The following is a 20,681-nucleotide window of genomic DNA, read 5'->3' as shown; positions in this document are numbered from 1 at the left end:
GCTGAGCCTTCAAGCTGACCTCTCTGAATGGATGGCCTCCACTTCTTTACACAACGGAACTGAGACGCCGTGTCTGCCTCCTTCAATCTCAGCACGCCTCCGCGCAAATTATCACCTAGTTTTCACCACGCTTGTCGCACAGTTTTCTCTCGGCGAGACGCGCAACAGGATAGAGACTCTGTGGACCCACCAAAAAACCGGGAGCCCCGACCCAGAACTAGTCATCTCCCGGGAGTTGAAATTACGCGAGACGGCTATTTCAGACGTTAACGGGTTGAAAGTGGGGAGGGTCATTCTCCCCGACCCAGACAACTGGAGTCAGACAAAATGTGATTTTATCATCCTCTCCGAGGCGCAGTTCTTTGGTGATGAGGATCGTGTAGAGGTCGGGTTAGATTATCCGCTGTTTAACGTCATGCTGGTGCGGTGGGTTAATGACGAAAAGCCATTTGCGGAAAGAGTGGCTCTGGGACGAATTACAAAGGAGGGATGGTGGGCTGCGTGTACACGCGATGAAGCGGAAAGGCGGGAGGAAGTGACTGTGGTTCTAGGATGATTGAATTATCAGCGGCAAAGGCTATACATTATCCAGAGGTAATTATCGGAGTCCTCAGAATTGCCATGTTGGAAGAGAAATGTTAGGGAATTTCTGACGCTCTGCTCTAGCCAACGGCTCATGAGGAAGGCAGGAATGCGTATACAATCGCATCAACGACCAGCTATTGATTAAGAGCAGTATATCCTGTGTAAGCAATACACGGATGAGGTTAATTTCATGATAACGTGTACTGTCAAGGATCTGATGGTCAAATACTTCAATAGGGAAGGAATTTAGATTGAGACAGTCGTCAAGTAAACTAACGAAGGCAAACCATTCTTATTAATGCTGTGGATAATTTGACTTGCGAGGAGAAGGCATCAAAGTAAAAGCGCGGCAGAGACGAGCCTTCAGGTATGGAAAAGCATTAATCCTCTCATTCTCCAGCTTACACGGAAAAGGAAAAGGATTTCATGTAATTTTGCGGCGCTGTGTAATCAAGGGGAGCTAGAGGCATTGTCTTGGCTAGACGAGAAACTCAGACCTACTTGTTGATTTCGTGGTCCATAGTATTGGTGGATGCTGGGAGTGCACGGTAGAGAGGGTTAATCGATCGATAGTTCCAGTCTAGCGCATACGATATTGGAACGATGAGAATTCCTGGGTATAGGAGAAGACGTGCTTCTCATAGACCAAGTTATTCAGCCACGTATCGCTCTGCTTAAACATTTCTTTCGTGTTTAGCACTTCAAATGTTGCGATCTTATTTGCAAAGAGCAAGTAAAAGTAAATCGGTGGCTATGGGGAAGTCCTTTAGCATCGAATAGCTCACTAAAACCCTAAGCATCCACTTAGCACCGGAAGAAACATTAGTAACTCCAACATAAAGCATTACTACTTTATCGCACAAGTATCCCAATTACAATATGCTTGTAAATCAAGATTATACAATACTTTAACCCACTGTAAATGCATTTAGGACTAGCCATCTAATCTGGAACCTAGGATGTCGCATTACGGCGATTGGTCAAACGCAGTGCTCATCTAGACACTAACTTTAGACTACCTAAGTAACATTTTGTCTCTGGATAAGATACTGACTCTCATAAAACTCGACTGTTTGTAATAAATATAGTATTAAGGACAAAAGAGTACTAAGATTCCTTTCTGTTAGATAGAAATGGTTTGTTATAGTTTACTCTGTCCTCACTCTTGCTCCTGTTGCTTTGTCGTATCCATAACCTTCTACTTATTGCCCCGACCTCTCCAAACCGCCGGCCCTGGGATCGTCCATTCCATTCTGCTCGAAGTTGGTTCTTCGTAGATATTGAGATAGAGTTCTGGTTCTAGATTATAAGCTAACTTAGCGAAGTTGCCATTTCTTGAGTTAGTAGATAGTAGCTGGGAAGTTTCTCACCGTCTTTATCCCAAACTCCAGGGATAGATGCCAAGTGCTCTTCCCCGGGTGCCTCATTCCCAGAACTTATGATGTACAAGTGTGCGCATTGGGGGTAGAATTCGGGGGTGAAGGGCACATGCAGTGCAATCAGTTCGTGCCTCATTAGGTAGGCGCCTCCCTTGAGTCCTTCTGGGATAGTCACGCTCCAGGTAAAATTGTTGGCGATCATTTGCTTCTGCGCCCATAGTCCCTCGCGGATCCCCCCCGATAGTAAGCCGGTCTGGCTAACCTTGAACCAATACTTTCCAGTACCATTGAAAGACGAACATGAAGTCGGTTCGGGGCCACAGTACGCCATCCACACAATGATCGGGCCGACATCATGGGGCCATCCTCTATAGTATGCTTCAATCGCGGTACCCGCAGCCACGGTTGCATACTCTTCGGCATAAGTGCCAGGATTGTTGCAAACTAGTGCGGGCATTTCTGTATCGACAATAGGACTGAAGTCAATCCAGTGCCGTTGGATGGAAGATTGGCCTTCGGGTGGATAGTAGGGGAAATACCTAGAACAGATTCCATTAGTCCAAGCTCAAACGTTCAATCTAGGAGAGCCATTCGATTGTGTATGAGATAGGGCAGGACAATACCCAGGACGCCATTCCCCGGAAATCGAGTAGTTCCATACCCCGCCATGCCCAAGAACTCTCGAGGAGAGTAAAGTGATGATGACTGCGGCTAGTAAAAGAGTCATGCTGTACAGCGCTATCGAGAATGCAAACCGCGCTCCTACATACCATAGCTGGAGACAGATTTGATTTATATAGTAGGTATTTATTCGAAGCGGTGGGCCCCATCGCACCGCGCTAATGCAACCTACTGTACTGTACCATACAAAAATTTTAGATGTAGCATTGTAGCGAAGATCCGACATTCTAATTTCAGGAAATGCAAATCTCCATAGAAGTATTCGCTTGCCGTGACATTATCACTCTAATTTAACTAGGCTATATTGGATAAATGACTGGTAGGCTTCGCTACTGTTACCGAAATTGTTGACAGAGTAAGGACCATGCAAATTGAAGATGCCTTTCCTTCGAAGGTTTCGTTTCGGTTTTGCCTTTAATTAACCAGCATACCAATTGAGCACTAGAAGCTCGGCCTCCGTTCAAAAGCCGGTTCTAAATTTTAAGGCCTAATTAGTATATGGCCTCCTGAGAAGTGTGACGGTCGAGTGGGTCATACCCCCATTATAGATTCGGATAGTATTGATTCGATTTACCTGCCCACGACGTTTAGGAATTTGTGATAAATCTTTATTCTCCGATGCTGAAGACGAAGCGAAAAGCGGCAGTACTTATCACCTTTTACTGAACTAGTGTAGAAACATATATCTATATCCACATTAAACACGGGGAGGGTAATTGTAGCCAAATGCTCCACGGACAAGGTAGACAAGATAGGCAAAGCGACCCGCTGAGATAGTTGTCTTTTGAAAGAAGATTGATTAGTCTTTCTATGCTGCGCTGATTCTGATAATTCGAGATGTGTCTCAGACGGGCTTCATCTTTCAGACTTTCTTTTGCAGGGACGAAGTTTTACAAATTTAGAATGGGACAACTCAAAACATTGTTGTTGATGCGGGGTGCGATATGGGTTCGCCGGAACAGCCGGTTGCCTTTGAGTGCACTACAGGCTCATTTATTCCTGGGCATTATCTAGCCGAATCCAGCCATTGCTCGGTCCGATGACCTAGCTGTATACAAAGCTCCGTTCTGACCAGCAGCTGTGCTTCCTACAAGCGTCACTCATGAATAAACTGGAAACTTTATACTTGCGAAGAGCTCAAACAGGTTGAGACTGGCGATTACCATCATCATTGCTTAAGGAACGAGATTGCCCTATGGAAGCAGCTTATGCTTTTTCCCACATTGAACAATGCCCCTATAAATCCGTCCAGGGCTTCCAATAGTTCATCAACTTCCTAGCGATACAGCTTGTTAAAAGGGATTAACAATATGACTGGGAAGGTTGGCTTTATGAAGAAGAGAGTTAGTTCCATTGAGACACTAAGTATATTGAGACGCAATTTGGACGCTAAAAGCGCCGGACGATCAACGTACTCGGGGCAGCGAACAGCCATGCAACGACCAACGCATTCGCCATTGCAATAGGGAGCGTTGTGTGGGTTACACTGGATTTTACAGTCGCCGTGGCAAGAAGCATAGGTAGTACTCATGAGGCTCATGATAAGAGGAAGGAAGACTGAGAGCTTCATGACGGTTGTTTTCTTGATTTGATGAATTGAATGTAAATTCCTAGAAGAGTTCTGTGCAGAGTAACTAATAGAGAGAGGGTTACGAGCTGGGCATCTAGCACTTATTTGTATTCCCAAGAACCCTCCTCTCTAGTAGCTGGCATTAACTACTTGTTAGATATAGATTGATCTCGCTACTAGGATAGTCCTATTGGCTGTTGCAGCATAGTTAAAATGAGAATACATTTGGATTGGGGGGGGGGGGGGGGGGTACTCTATCCAGCTGCTCATTGTGGGACAATTTAGCCTTACGTTCATTATATTACCCTATTTAACCATCTCAAATACTACCGTCTATATTTAGTAGTAATGTCCTCCCAATCAGCTCGTTTGACATGTGATATTCTGTACAATGACCCCTATTCTTTGCTTAGGAGGTCAGAAGTAAAAAATCGTCCCGACGGGAGAAACTGTGAGGACCGGGCGGGACCGGAGGCCGGGAACGGGCTGAAGCTCCGGGGCCGTACCGTGAGGGGGGCTCCAGAACAAAAAACAACGCGCTAGGGTAGACTAGCACAGGTAAAGCGTCATGACAGCATAGAAGGAGCATACTAACGTACAGGAAAACAGGGCAGCGGCGCGGGATAAGCAAACCTAGCCACCATCATTATAGGGATAAAGAGGAGGCAATGGAGCGGAAACTTAGGAGAGGCAGATTGGAGACCACCATTCTACTCCTAACGGGCACTCTGCTCGAGATGGAAATACGGACAGGAGAGTCTCTTAACGACCATCAATTGTTATTAGCTTTTGACTTCATCAAGATGCTTAAAGCTTGAACGCACACGATGCTTCCACCGGATACCTCGGCTTCTTGAGGCTGGCTTATCCTTGGATGCCTAACCTGATGGAGAGCCGCTGTGCAGGGGCCTGAACCAAATGGCTAGGCAATTGGCCATCCAGCCGAGACCATGGCTGAAGTTAGGTGGTGGCGGTGTTAATACTTGGCTAATTAGTACCCCGTTTTCCGCCAAAACACAGGCCCGCAAACCGCCGAGAAAGTGTTGTCGGGGTTGAATGGTGCTTGGCGAAGCTACTCAAGAGGACCCAGGCTCGGCTAGTGCATGTTTAGATTTTTTCAAGATGCTGAGTCTCCTGGTTGGTGACTACTGGGCTCCGTTTCCAAAGCCCGACGTTTCTTAGTGACAATCCGCGACGGACGTTGCTATAAAATCTCACCACATTTGATATTCATTACTATTTACCACACAAATCCCGAGACATTAGGAAATTGCTTGTGGGAAACCCAAGTTCACCAATCTAGAAGGCCGACCAATAGCGGTTTGGGAGGGTGATACATCCGATTCCCCGGTACCCACTAGTGTTGTCGGTGGCGCAATCCTTGATTTCGAACGTTCTGGCTCGGAGCGTGTTCCACTTCCAGGAGCACACGGTGCTTCATACTCTCCAACGTTAGGGCTTACTGAAAATTGAACCTTACTTTTGCATCTTTTCTGGGGCTTCCCTTCCTACGTCATCAGTTACGAGTCTTCGGCAAGTACTAGCTTGATGCACAGACGCTCGCACGATGGGGGGTGAGGGGAGAGAGCAGAAGGACCTCTCGGTGGGATACAGGACGTTGGCAGTCGTGGTGCCGCTGTATGGGCTGGCTCTTATTGTCTACTTCGTGCGCATCTGGACACGGATTCGACCCAAGTACCGCCTCAATGCCGCAGACCATACGATAACAGTCGCATTTGTAAGTGTCTGGCTGCTGAAGGTACGATATCCGGGACTAACTACTAACCGCCCGAGCCGAGCAGTTGGCAGAAACAATTTCCATCATCTTGAGCATCGTCGCTGTATCATGGGGCTTCGGTCGCCCTCCGTCACAGTTATCCACTACGGAGAACGAAATTATTGGGTGCACTACTTTCATCGTCTTTGTCATTGCTCTTTGGGCATCGGCGTTCGCTCGAATCTCCATCTCATGCCTGCTGCTGCAAATCACCCAGGACAGGGTGTGGAGACACCTTCTCTGGTTCAGCGTCGCCTTCCAGGGTGTCGCGCTTGCCGCATGCGACATCTGCCAACTGGCCCAATGCCGCCCGATTCGCGCATTATGGGCGCCCGTTCCTGACAAGGTCTGCGTGCCTACCGACCAGATATTGATCGTGGCTTGGGTGTTTAGCGGTGAGTCAGAGCCTCCCACTGCCCATAGTAGCTTAAATGCATGACTAGTGACTAATACCAGTCCTCGCCACCATCAAGGAATATCTATCGTGAGCGATATAATCTGCGCGGTCTTTCCTATATTACTTATCTGGCGCCTGTCCCGCTCGCCCGTGGAGAAGGCGCTCATTTCGGTCTTGATGGGGCTTGGCTTGCTTGCCGCCTTCGCTGGCGTTTTCAAGGTTCTTGTCCTGAGGTCGTTCAACCCTATGTCCGAGAATGTGGTTGGCGATATGATGCCCGCATATATGTGGTACGCCTCTCTGAAACCCAATCCCAGATCCTGCTCCTCTAATACTAATACTAGCAAGCAAGCTAACGGCAAGCCTAATAGGATTCGCATTGAAGAAATTCTCCTCATCATTGCAGCATGTGCCCCGTTTCTCAAATCACCCGTTGAGAGTCTGCTGCACCGTCATCTGGGGCTACCGTTAATCGGCGCACCAGCCATAAGGGAGTTAAGCTCGGTGCAAAATATGTACAATTCCCCTAGCAAGGTAGTATACTTGCAGTGGTATGGGAACCAGCCTGGTTCAGCGGCAACACCGCCAGCTGGAACACGAAGCTCGGGCCTTAGAAGTATTGATACCGCTGTCTGATGAAACTACTGCGTCTATTTTGTATCGGCGATTCCATTGAGTCTGGAAGTATCTAGGGTGAGAATTGCTAACTGTGAGCTCAGAGTACACAACAATACTCCGGTTGAAGTGAGAGCACCTGCAGTTTAGAATTTGGATATGTATTATAACTCTTTGTTGAAGTTCACACCTTTGCTATAAGAGCCCAACTTGTCAGCCCTGGGTTATCAACTAATTATCTATTGCCGCTAAACACGGTCGGTCAATGTATATGTATGTATTTCAGACATGTATAGCACTGCCGCTGCGCCTCGAGATGGAATACGAACCTTAGCTTGTTTAATTAACGAGCTCGCCTGTACTGAACGCTCATGCTCAGCAAGATATGAAAATTCGGTAGATACATAGATCTAGACTAGGAGGATGGTATTGTATAGTAAAATGTTTCAAAACTGGTTTCCCTGGGTGTTGGAGGCAATGCTGTCATTTAACTGGCTATTGTTGCTTTCTAGTAGCCCTAGTGTTATACACTTCTCTATATATGATGAAGCGAGTTGATATGAAGATTGGGATAATAGACGCTAGATGTACAGTACCAGGGGAGTTTGTGAGAAGAAGGCTGTAGAGAGGATGACCCCCCCCCCCACAAAAAAAAAAAAAAAAAAAAAAAAAAAGGAAAAGAAAAGAAGAGAAAAGAAAACCCTGACGCTATTAATACTCTGAGTCGACATTACATTATGATGTTATATTTCTAAAAGAAGATATAAAAGACAGTTCTGTAGTGGCATAAGGAGGTACAGTACGTGGCTAAGGTTTGCAACATAACCTCTAATTTATAGTCTCAAACCGCTCAATACGCAGGTGACGGCTTCAATTACTAGGCTCCTGCTTTGCAATTTTTGTGTCGGAGCTCTTTTCTTTGACTATAAAAGTTCCAACAGTTAAGGTAATAACCCTTCATATCCGTCGGTTTGACTATTAGTGACGTCATTTGCAACCGCACGCTCGGCCGCATATACATTCGAATGCGTTTCATGTGTTCCGGCTACCGCTGTCCATAATCGGCGCCGTTGCCCTCCAGCCTATAGCGTGATGGCCTATAGGTGGGCTGTACAGCTCCGTCTCCCATTATTGATTTTACTTTCTTCTGGCGCTATGGGAATGTTGCTGATGCTGAACATCATTGCTATCATGGCCTACATCGTGGATGCATTTGGGCTGTTCTCTGCTCCTACCATAACCCGCATCATTGTCTGCTGTTGTTGCGTCAACAGCTTTTTTCCTTTGACCACCTTTGAAACCTTCGTGCACGGATCAACCCAAATTATCATATAACAAGGGCTAATTAATTAATTAACGTAACTGAATTTAAGACTAGTCACTGTCAACACTATGAAGCTTAATAGGGCGCAGTTAAAACCGGTGGCAATCTATACAACTCACCTGTTGCGCAGCGTTCTCCGGTTGGACATTAAAACAAAACACGAACTAATGAAAAGCTTTAAATGGTTTGGGTGGGCAAAGCAAACCCGAATCTTCCATGCAGAACACTAGAGGGACCGGTTGAGACATATCCTTCCGCACTTGCCAATCTGGCACCCAGTTCTTCCGAGATCCTTTCGGCTCATGCTGAGTTGGGGGAAACAGTCCCCAGAGGGCAGGGTCCCTCTGAGCAGAGGGACGCAGTTGCTAGGATGGTGCCCCGGGGGCTGGAACTTGCCGTGGGCCCATGTTTCTTTCGCACCATAAGTAGGGCCGTCCTGGCCATTGCTCCTTAGATAGAACAATCAATTCAGCACTCTCTTCACACTTATTGCAGGTTCAATTGACGAACTTTCTTTGCATGCAAAGTGGTCTCCCTCTGACCAGAGGGAGCTCTATCTGCACATGTTGTTGTGACCTTGTTTAGGCTGCAGGGACCCGATTTGTGGTGGTGTCGCCTGACCTGTCTTATCTATCTTGTCTATCTTGTCTGTCCGGCATTTGGCCCTCTTTGCCCTCCCCCTTGTTTTGGTGGGTATGTGGGTGTAGATGTGTGTTTCTGCACCATTTCAATGCCAGGCTTTTTGAAGCTTATCCCATATTTCAACACCTTCTAACACCGCGTCAACAGCTGCCGGCAGAATCTGACAATCCATCTGGACGACCCAGCATAACAGCACTGTTGCCTTTCCATTACCATGACCGAATAATAGGCTCTAGACTATCATCAATCTGTTTTCGCCAATTTTATTCTGCAAGCTTATTTCTTTCTCTTCTCTCAGGGCCTCTTGGAAGGACTCCCGAGCGGGAACGGTTTCGTCACCGCCAGTGCTGCTTTGAGGTTGAGACACCATCGTCCGGAACGATCGTAAGGCACTGTGAGGTGTCTGTCTAGAGTGTGGTGGAGGTAGCTCTAGGCCTGCATGCAAGCGTCGTCTCGCTGAACGTGCTCGTGAATTTGGAATAGACTGGACCTTCTTTAACCAAACTGACTTGAAAGAGACCAGCGGCGCGCTGTTGTTCCATCCAGCCTACCCGGAGCTGGTTAGTAACAGGACGGGGGATGGAATCCTAGTTCCACGTCGACATGCCCTTCGCTCGTTGATCGTATCATGGCTGCATAAGGTTTGTTGATTGCGTTACGCCCCATCTTCATGTATATCGACTTGATTGCGGTAGTAGGTATGACATGAAGCTCAAGGGGTGCTAAGATGGTGAACCCAAATGAAAGAGTGGGAGGAGATTATACGTCTTTATAGCTGGGATAGCTGTGGGCTCACATGAGTACGTCTAACGCCGCTGCATGCATTTATCACCGAGTAATCATCAGGGTGACTAGGTATTAGATTCTGTTACAAGTGAAATGGATGGTACAAGGCGCCTGAGGGCCTCCGAAACAAGATGTTGAGGGTTGGGTTTGGTTCTGCCAATGTATCTTACACATTTGGTACTATCACCTCGAACTAGCAAAGGTGTTTGATTATATAGGTACCCTATGTTATAAGCACTCGTGGGTGGTATGTCAAGCATACAATGTACTTCATGAAAAATGATCTGGCTCTGAGTGAAAGAACCGCCCTTCCTCTCCTCCCTTATTCTATCGTAAACTAGATATCGGCTAATTACCTGTTATTCTACGAGAAAGCCAGAAATCGTTTAACATTACCCTTTCTCCATCTCCAAGTCCCCGTCCTTCCTGCCGTCCCCTTCATAAATGCCTTTATATCTATTGCAGTCTCCCTAACTTTGCCCAACATCTTCCTCCCTTTGCCGCTTTCCACTCCCCGCAGACTGCCCTCCCTGCTATTATCAGAGCGCCACCAACCCCGCCATTTCGTGCTGGGACCCGCAGGACCCGAGTTACCGCATGCCGGATACCTATCCCGGGCTTTACTCCCGTCCGAAGCCACCGAAGTAAGCGGTATCACCGACCCGAATCCGGACCCAGACGGCGAATCCGGCTTGGTGCTGTCGAGTTTGACAAATTTGCGGGTGATGATCCCGACACGGAACTTGCTATCGGCAGGGACTGCCCCTGCATCTGGTCGACTACCCCTAATGACAATGAAGCAGACAGGTTCTGCCAGGACTCTTTTCTCTTCGGTGTGCCGAGTATCACCGCCTTCGGACAAGCCTCAAGATCAATCTCCGCTCCCTCCGTCCCGCTGAAGATACTCATACCGCCATCCGAAGCGAGTTCCAATAGCGGATGGAGACCTGTCTCTCTGAATCGAGACCGTGCTGCTGTGGCGTTGGTTCGCTCGCACCCACACCGGCTAAACGTCTCTCCCCCGCGACCCATGGGGTTAAAGCACACCACCCCCGGCATGGTTTTTAAAAGGTGCTGCTGCCGGCTAAGGTATTGTCACCTACTATGCGCGGGACAATGGTCTTGAGGTCGAAAACACCCACGCAGATGTGGTACTAATCAGTAAGCGGGATCATCCAGTCACAGTAGGCTTGTTTCTGCGCGTGGGAATGGGCGGCGGGACGAATAAGCTCCCCGAACCCGCGGCCGAATGGTGTTACAGCGGGTATTAAGTTAGGGAAAACTATCCTTAGGGAACAGGGTCCCTGTAATCAGAGGGACTTACTTGGATAACGCCCTACGAGCTCGAATTATCGAGGACCCATTTTCTTTTATACAAGTAGGGTCGTCCTAGCTATTATTCCTTAGATACAGAAATCAATTGGTACTCCTTTCTGTACTTTTTACAAGCTTAGTTAACAAGCATTCTTTACGTACAAAGTAGTCTTCCTCTGACTAGAGGGAGCCCTATCTACCTGTATACGTTGTTTTGACTCTGTCAAGGCTATAGGGACCTGATTTGTTGTGATATTGCCTAGCTGTTTGGCTTATCTTGCCTATCTAACATTTGACCGTCTCTACTCTCCCCCTTGTTTTGATGGGCGTTTAGATGTAGATGTCTGTTTCTGCACTATTTCAGTATAGCGTGCGTGAAATGTAACCTGTAGTCGACAGAGAGGTGTAGCCTTGGCAACCTTGAAATGAGGGGGACCGCGGTCGTCGAGGAGGATTTTGAGCGCCGAGTTTGGCATGAGAGGGTCAAAGGATCTCTAGAATTGGAGTGTTCGAAGACGAACTCGGTTCGCGAAGTCGTTGACCGAGGAGAGACGGACGGACCACTACTGTATGGTGAGACCATTCCTACAGTCCGAAAAGATACCCTCTTGAATTTACCGCTCCTAGATTTAAAACGGCTATTTATCATCTTTCTGCACCCAGCTCATTTGGGTCGTAGGTGCGCCTAGGATCCATCGTCAGACATTGCACCAATTGCGGGTGCCAATGCATCGAGGCATCGACAGGAACAGAATTTATCACGGGCCAAGGCGCTTTACTACAGACATTCAAATGAGCCTTGGAGAACAGCCACCGCCCTTCAAGGCTGATTAACTCAAATTGCGGGGTTCGGTTGTCTCTCATTGGTTCTGGTTCCAATACTTTCTGCAGGGGTAGGGGTAGCTGAATGTTTGAAAACATGGGGCTGGCGCTTCTCGCGGGCGCAGACGCACAGAGCCTTATGTGCTGTTAAGAACTCATCTACCCCGCTCCCCCAGGCGTAAATGATGTTTTGGAACTAATGTAAAATCAAGACGCAAAACTTGTTACTTTCTTAGCGGTTCTTTACTCTTGAATTATCCTTCATTAGCATGGTTGCGTCACCCACCTTCTCCGGCAATGAGTCGGACAAGGACTATCAGACCGCCGAATCTGACGTCGAGAACATCGTGCTAAGCACTGAGGTATCGCCCTTGAAACGAAAAGGCTCAGATCCCGCCGGTCCACTCGACAAACGGGCCCGTCGCCTCGCTCCGGGAAACCCCTTCCAAGAGGACGAAGCGCAGAGGTTGATCGTCTTAAACAAGATTCTCAGGGAAAGGTTCGGGCACACTTCGTTCCGGTATCAGCAGCAAGAGGTGATCGAAAGCGTCCTAGATGGTAACAATACACTGGTCGTATTCCCAACGGGCGCAGGCAAGTCATTGTGCTTCCAGGTACGTACCCGGTGGCCCGTTTATCCCTTCGGTGGGATGACAATATTGAACTAGCCCTAGATACCGGCGCTCGCATTCGAAGAGTTCGACGACGAGTCTCGCCGTGGGAAACACGGTATCACGGTCGTCATCTCTCCCCTTCTTGCCCTCATCAAGGACCAAGTCGATAGTCTAAAAAGAAAGGGCATCGCGGCCGGGGCGCTGGATTCGACGCAAACAGCCGAAGAATATCATCAGACTCGTGCCGCTATCAAGGCAGGCACGCTGCGCATCGTCTACTGCAGTCCCGAGAAGCTGAATACTAAGGGATTTGTAAGGAGGTTGAAACAAACACCGGGCGGCGTGAGGCTAGTTGCTGTAGACGAAGCGCATTGTGTTTCCGAGGTAAGACGTTGACCTAGCGAAAAATGAATGTTGGAGGATCTTTTGCTGACGAGTACTGATGAGTGGGGACATGCTTTCCGACCCGACTACCTCAAGGTTGCGCGGTTTGTGAAGCAGGTAGAGGCTGAAAGGGTGGTATGCTTGACTGCCACCGCGACAGCAGCGGTTACCGAGTCCATCTGCGAGGCTTTTCAGATTGATAATGGCTTTGAAGTGGTCCCTGAACATGGACAGGGCATACTGGCACAAAGCGAGCTGCTGGCGGATAGTTGCAATGGACAAATAGGTGGCCATCACTCCAATAGACCACCCCCTATGCTGCAGCTTAGGCGCGCAGGACATGGAAATTCCGGGAATGTTTTTCGTATGTTGCCTCATCGAAGCAAGTGAGTACTCTGAAACCAGACGCAGCCGAGTTGACGACGTTGCTAACAGCTCAGTCTTTGGCTGGGTGTTGAATACGCGAAGGACTACCAAGCGAAGGTGGCCAAAGCTATTAGCTATGTCCAACAGAACCCCGGGCCAACGATTATATACGCCTTGTTTGTCAGAGTGAGTTCCAGTCTGCGTGCATCGTGGTTAACCTCTACCAGCTCGAGATCTAACCTGTAGTAGCATGTGGAAGACATCACACAACGACTAAAGAAAGCCGGCCACAAGGCCGAGAGCTTCTATGCCAAGATGCCAATAACGCGGAAACGCCAAGCTCAAGAAGCTTTCATGGCGGGAAAGATTCGCATCATTGTTTGTACCGTTGCATTCGGCTTGGGAATCGACAAAGCTGGTTCGTCTCTTTACAGCCCATGGTTAGGGGCTAGTCTCTAACCACTCGCCCGTAGATATTCGCAACATCATTCAGATCGGTCTTCCCCGCAGTGTTGAGGAATACAGCCAACAATGTGGCCGAGCCGGCCGCGACGGCCTTCCGGCGAAGTGCGTCCTCTATATCCAACCAGACGACTACGAACTGCGCAAAACGCTCGAAACCGGCGGTTTTCCCTCGCAATACGCCGTGCGCTCCCTTTTGGGAGATCTCTTTGAAGTCCGCTGTAGGGCCCTCGAGGCCGGCAACATATTGACTATCAACCAGCACGAGCAGGTCAACAAGTCCTCTGACAAGAATAAGCGCATCGATGCATGGACCATTGAGTACGTCTACGCCGCGCTCGAGCTGCGCTTCGGTATCCTCCACCACGCCCCAAGAAGAGAGGTAGCTGGCCAGACGCGGGACGATACCGTGTCGTACCTCGAGCAGTACGGGTACAATGCCAAGTTCCGGCTGAGGGTGGCACCGCGGGATGTGAACGTCGACAAGGTGGCGGGGGATATTTGGAGCGAAATGAAGACCCGCCTGGACGAGAGGATCTGGCGTGCTGCGCAGATGATGCAACTGGCAACCGGCAAACGGTGTATTGCGCTGGGTCTGGCGGAGCACTTTGGAGCCGGACTGCCCGAGGGTGCACTGAGCTGCAAAAACTGCTCCGTCTGTGCAAGACATGCGCACGTGCTGCAACCGCAGGGGTTTGAGCAAGAGGTGCTGAGATGTTCGCAGTTAGCCATGGCCAAGGGAAAAGGGGCCAAATGGCGGTTCTCGCAGGTCCCTATAGTAGAGGCTGAGAGCGAGAGTGAGGACGACGAAGGCGTGGCTGAGGCACTTGATCAGCGGCAATCCTAGGATATGCGACATATAAACGAAAGAGGTTAACAACATCCTAGCAGCGTACAGTTATGTCGCGTCGGCCAACGCCAAGGGCATCAGGTGGCCACAAGAGGTGTCAATGCAGAGCGCGGGGGGTAGGCCAAACGTTTTGGGAGCTGCGTAGAGACCAAAATATTACCTAGACTTATAAAACAATTGCGGCCTATGCTCCTTTTGTCAAACCGCCGTATTCAGGTTCTGGGAATCTTATGGACTCGCATCGTCCCGCCATGTTGTCCCAAATGAGTCACACTCGGCAGGGCTGTAAGTAAGATAAAGAGGCCCGACAAGGTTACAGAGAGATCATATCCTCAAGGTAAACTAGATACTAGCTATATTTACACACTAGTTGTTGACCCGACTGTTCCAAATTGAACATTCAATCAGACCACTTCATCGACTAGGCGCGCTCGCGCCTTATGGAACCCAATCTCCGCCACCCACGGATCATTGTCTTCCCACTCGGCTACCAGTACAGTTGAAGCAATTCCCAACCTGTTGCAGCACAGAATGGCCAAAAGCAGTAATTAGGATGAGCAAGCGTGAGCAAGGCCCGATCAAAACTGAGCAGACCACGAGAAAGGGTGCGCAATGTCATGTGGTAGTGCAGGGGTGCCGGCGCCAGATTCGTCTCATAACATCAAAGTCATTATTTCGCCCAAGTCAATTTGTCCACAATACCAAGCACTGTGGTACATTTAACAGAACGGTTGGCATAGCCGTCGTAAGAACCCGATAACAAAATCTTCTTTTTTTCACTCAAAGTTCCATGAGACCCAATCTTCAGCCGCAAAAGATTACCACCCCTCGACTCTCTCCACCCTATAGCTACCTAACCTCCGACACCGCCCTAGTAAACTTATCCACCTCTTCCTGCCCTGCCGCTTCCAAAACCTTCCACCCCTCCAAGTTCTGAATCATCGCCCACAGCGACAGCCCCTCCGGGACCACCAGCATCACCCTTCTCGCACACTCTATTGAAGCGCGCGTGTCACTACTGGTACTAACGTTACTACTACTACCTTGTGGGACCTCAAGCCAGGCATACGCCGGGCAGGCATCCTACAGCCCATTGAGAGTCGTCACCTGTTAACGGGTTTGAACCTCGGCCTAATGTGAGCCTACTTTGTTACATAAAAAGTGTAGTTCTCCTGCCCTCACTTGCACTGAGAGACAGGCAGAATCAGACCTTTTCCAATTATTTCCTTCGCAACGAGGGTGATGAAGGTGGCGCCGCCGGGGTAGACGCACTGCACGAAGGTCGCGGCGAGGTAGGTACGGCGGACCGACTCGCCCGTGATCCAAGCGTACTAGTGGACCGGGGGAAGCGTGTACAAGTATATGGAAGGGGTTGGTTGTAAATGAGCCGACTACTGTATCGTTTTCGTTGCTGTGGTTGATATCCAATCTTCTTCTTCTTTATATAATGTATGTAGGCAGTCGTTTGTATTTGTCAAACAGGCGACTGAGATACAAGCTTTGGACACGAAGGGTGCTCTGCACAATCTTCGTCTGTTTAAACCGTGAGATGTTCTCGGTGTATCGCGCTTCTTTCTTAGCCAGATATTCCAACAGCTGCGCGGTTTTAGTCTCGATCCGGAGCGCGCAGACACCACCTCCCGTTAGCTGGAGTTGGCCCATGAAGGGGTGAGCAGGTGTAGCGTGGTGCATGGATTGAGCCCCAGCATACTTAGCCATTTGGGAAGCCCAGTCTTCAGGATTATTGTTGCTCCCAATGGCCTGGTTAATCTTGCACATGATGGGAGCAATCAGGGCGCCGCGTAGTTATGTTGCCGTTGACATGATCTCGATACTACTTCTCGAAGGTCTGGGCCAATTTTGCAGCATGGTGACTCTGGCAGTCCAAGTGCGGGAAAATCAGCTCCGCTTTGTCGGCCCATTCCATGGTGGACATATAATTATTTAGAGTCTACCCATAATGCCCTTCGAGTTGGTCGAGAAGTTCCTCATCGGCGACCTTCATAGCCATGGCGGCGAGCTGCATCATACAGTCCTTGACGGCCCACAGATTCCCGAGTTCAATCAACGCCTCTTGGACTCTCAGTGTACTCAACTTGAGCTTGTTGTAGGGGATTGTTATCTGATCGTCCTCATGTAACTTGTGCATCTCTAGCTGGGGGGATTCGGATCGATGCCTTTCGGTCTGGAAGATGCGATCCGCTCCTCCAGACAAAGAGCACCATCCATCTCTGTCGCAGGTCTGCAGCACAAGCGTTCATCTCCACTGCAGGATATGCGCGCGGAAGAGCGGGGGAAGTCGGGGTTACGGAGAAGATCGTCCACCATAGTCAGGTCACGACATTGCTCTTCGCTTTGTGGGAATCTGGCAGGCAAACCACCGAATAAGCTGTTCAAACAGTTCGGGGCGAACGAGCTCCTCGTCAAACTTCTTCAACGTCGTTTCATTTTATGGCAGTGGCTCAAGTTGGTCGTCGCCTCTACTCAGCATCGAGCGCGCATTATGCAAGTGGAAGACAAGAATGATCTGGAACGGAGCCAGAACTCGGGAGTTGTCAATAGTAAGTTAACGAAGGTGAGACTCGCATCGAAACAGCTTACATTGCGGCCTTTCCACTCACGAGGCGGATGTGGCTCCATGAACTCGTCAACGTATTTCAGCCCCTTGTCCAGAGCAGGGCGGTATCGGGTATCCATCGTCGCTGCACAGAGGGTCCGACTCAACCCGACAACCACGAGAAGCTCCGGGTCATCCTCGGTGGGGACTAAATATGGCAAGAACTTGGTCATACTCGAAGTGCGTGCGCCCCTTCTCGGCAAGAGGCTAACATCTTTGATCGAGATAGTTAAGTTGGCGTGGATGCCCTTGGCTTCTATGTCTAAAGCTAGAGCTTTGGTGACATAACTCAGGACCCGCTCCTTGTCTGCTGTGACAATGAGCTCATCATTCTTCTTTGCGCCCGAGGACTCGGCGACGGCGACCGCCGCCACGTTGGAGTTGAGGGTGTCCTGGTTCTCCATCCTTAGCGTAGTGTACTAAGACGGGTTCAAGTTGGCTCAGGATGGGAAACAGCAGCATTTTTAACGGTGCACCGAGGCGGGTGTAGTCCCCCCCCCCGCTTTCAGCTGAGGGAACGATGCAGAAATTCCGGAGAAGGCTGAGGAGGTCGACTAGCTTTCGGAGCTGATTACCGAGGACCGGACCCCATCCCCCCCCGGTTTGGTTTCGGCGGGGCCCGTTCCACGTTATCATCGCTCCTTGCTGTCACCCGTAATCTCTCCTTCGTCGGCCATCCAGCTTTACCTACAAACACACCGCAGCAAGATAAAATGACCACGACGCAAAACGCTTATTCAGTCGAGCTGTTCCCGGATCGTTTTGACAGCAGCTTCGGAGCCCCCCGTGACGCCGCCCACCACAATCAATGAAGGGTCTGAAAGGGCGTAGTACAGTGAACACAAAAAGAAACCCTAGAATGCCGCGTCGTGCATTTCCAGCGCGCGAGGCTGCACGGCGAGCTCGCCGGGTCCGTCTATTTCGAGTTCCATTTTACCGTCCCGGGCCTGTCGAGCAGCAGACACATCGTATCGGCCGACATTGACATATCGTTCGATTGCGACACCTTGGCCGTAGCCGGTACTCCCGCCCACAAGGTTGACTACGCGCCTGCGCTGGTTGACGGCCCACCGACGGATAAGACGAAAGAGAGAGAAAAGGCGTTCATGCGGAACTCTGGCGTCAATCCCACATCCGTGCCGATGCAAGCCGGAATCGAGTTTGGCGTTACCAAGGTGTATTTCGTCAAACATAAGGCCTTGAGAGTGCAGGAGTTTGCGTTCAGCTCGAATACTCGAAGCGAGCTCCACCGGGTGCGGTGGAAGGCCAAGGAGAACAGGGAGACAAAGTTAGGGATCCGGACTATATTCCGCATGGCTGCGTTGGCCTGGACGGTGGAACAGGCTCCTTTGCTCTACTCTCTGAGGCTCGAGGTATTCAGCGGCAAAAGAATGCTCTTCGGGGTGCCATGGAGCTCCGAGAGCCGCTTCTTATGGAGGCCGACGTATCATTGGCCGGGCCCTGCATGTTGCCGCGTCTAAAGTCATGCAAAAGCGATATTGGGAGGAATTGCTACAGATATCATATTCTGCTGCGGTGTGTCGATTTCCTCGGTGTATACTGTTTTATCAATGATAGTACTTATGCTATGCAAGTCCTGCGGTTGAGCAAAGATGCTTGGCCTCGTCGAGCTGATAATGGAACTCAGCGCGAAGAATACAACTACTACAGCAGCGTAAGAGAGATGTAGGTTGGAAGCCGTTAAAGCCGCTTTCGCAAGGTTCGAGGAATACCCCCTTGAAGACGTGGTCCTCAAGCGCGTTATGGTGGACGGGGTAGTGACTTTCTAGCCACAGTTCGCCTAGGACCTATATATAGAATGCGGAATACGCTACTGGGAAACAGAGAATAAGCACTCTGTATTAAAATCGCGGTAAAGAGCCGATGACGGTATATGAGAATGTCTCCCAAAGTACTGTTGTCTAGATGTACGCAGATGAAAATGAAGTTTGCTAATCATGATCGATACTTCCCGGTGATTGCTGCAGTCCACTTGTTGAATCTGGGTAACATGTCTTCCCGCATAGATGCTCCTCTTGGCTTGAATCGCCACCTGGTGCTTCACAAGCCTGCAGCGTTACTTCACGCTCTTCCCCACCTGCATCTTCTGTAATTATTACGTTCATAACAGCTACGTTACCTACCCTCCGCTCACCCGCCACCCTTATCTCCGTTAATAAAGGGCGGAGAACCGGGAGCGAAGAGGCTATGATGGTAGCTGAAATTTCAACAATGCCCCACACGGTGAGGTAGGCTCCGGTATCTGCATGGACATTAACAACCGGTCCGGAGGGACAACACAGAACCGGGATAAAGCTCACATGAGACGTCATTATCTAGCAACGTTGGCAAGTATGAGCACTTGACAATCGCAAATACTCCCGCACTGTGCCTCGGCTGGTTAATACACAACTGTATCGGCATCGAGAAACGGAGAACTGACAAGATGCCCATCGTCATAGACGCCACGACCCCAATCTTGTCCCGCTTTCCCATCGTCAGGTCTTTGATGATGTACCAGGCGAGGAAAGATAGACCGAAGTCTATCGCCGCGGAGTAAGCTTAGAAGCGAAGCTTGTCAGCAGCATTCAGAAATCGAAGGTGCAGTACAAGGACAACCCTACCACAGCCCAGCACGTCGAAACTTATTACCAGAACTGGGTCCCAACATTTCCCATCGAGAAGAATATTCCTATTTTTCTCTAGGGGCGTGCAGGATATCCAGTGGACCAGGGCGGCCCAAAAAAAGAGTAGGTTGACGGAACAGATGATGAACCCGAGAAGCTTCTTTGCCCAGGAGCTAGCGATCCGGAACAATGTCGTAGCAAAGCTCGTTTTGCTCCAGCTCAAGCCCGTAAGGGTAAGCGTGAGACAGATATTACCAAGGAGGGTCAGGTCTGGAAGGTGAGCGGGGTCAACCACGGCCGCGTGTCTGCCGAAGCCGAGGGTGGTCATCTTGGTCACGACGATGATGTTGGCGAGGAGGCATGTCTATCGGCTCGGTCAGACATGCATCTAGAGTCCAAGAAAAGAGGAGAGGGGAGGGAAGGAGCTACCCATGAGACGACTAGGATATAGTCGTCGTACCACAATCGTCGCCCTCGTGAGACTTTAGCGTATATCCTCAGGGCAAGGAATGTTGCCGCAATGGCGGTGAGGGCCCAGCCAGCGATCGCCGTCGGCCTTCCATTATCTTCGGCTTGATAACTCGGGTCGTGGGTCACATCCATGGCATTGCAGAGCTGACCGTTACGACGTAGTAAAGTCTGCTGCACCTGACGCGACCGACGATGGAGTGACCCACTGGCCAAAACTCTTCGAACGCCGAGCGGGCTTCACCATGACAAAGATTCAGGAGGGTGGTGGAAACTCCCTAACCCGAATCACTCAATTAGCTCAAATGGCCTCCTAATATGGCCTAGCTTCCGGTTTCAGCGAGTCACAAGCCATGATGGAGGGTGGGTCGTGCACTCGGGCGTCGCGGGGATGTTCCGCG

General features: G+C 49.8%; 3 protein-coding genes across 3 annotated transcripts; 2 read left to right on the top strand and 1 right to left on the bottom strand.

Annotated features, from left to right (window-relative positions):
* Positions 1-5,782: 5,782 nt before the first annotated feature.
* Positions 5,783-7,003, top strand: MFIFM68171_10039 (uncharacterized protein; the record flags this gene model as incomplete). The annotated part of the gene is made up of 5 exons (XM_071065458.1): positions 5,783-5,953; positions 6,018-6,387; positions 6,466-6,679; positions 6,761-6,883; positions 6,964-7,003. 5 exons carry the CDS (start codon positions 5,783-5,785, stop codon positions 7,001-7,003), a joined length of 918 nt encoding a protein of 305 aa, XP_070921559.1.
* Positions 7,004-12,161: 5,158 nt separating this feature from the next.
* Positions 12,162-14,565, top strand: MFIFM68171_10038 (uncharacterized protein; the record flags this gene model as incomplete). Its single annotated transcript, XM_071065457.1, has 6 exons — positions 12,162-12,506; positions 12,567-12,890; positions 12,954-13,276; positions 13,331-13,442; positions 13,506-13,674; positions 13,730-14,565. The coding sequence occupies 6 exons, from the start codon at positions 12,162-12,164 to the stop codon at positions 14,563-14,565; spliced, it is 2,109 nt and encodes a 702-aa protein (XP_070921558.1).
* Positions 14,566-16,519: 1,954 nt separating this feature from the next.
* On the bottom strand, positions 16,520-17,589 carry MFIFM68171_10037 (uncharacterized protein; the record flags this gene model as incomplete). Its single annotated transcript, XM_071065456.1, has 2 exons — positions 16,520-16,723; positions 17,170-17,589. The coding sequence occupies 2 exons, from the start codon at positions 17,587-17,589 to the stop codon at positions 16,520-16,522; spliced, it is 624 nt and encodes a 207-aa protein (XP_070921557.1).
* Between the last annotated feature and the right edge of the window lie 3,092 nt (positions 17,590-20,681).

This window comes from Madurella fahalii (assembly GCF_045866475.1).
Source record: "Madurella fahalii IFM 68171 DNA, scaffold_6, whole genome shotgun sequence".
Lineage (NCBI taxonomy): Eukaryota > Fungi > Ascomycota > Sordariomycetes > Sordariales > Madurella > Madurella fahalii.
This window is presented reverse-complemented; position numbering and strand designations above follow the sequence as displayed.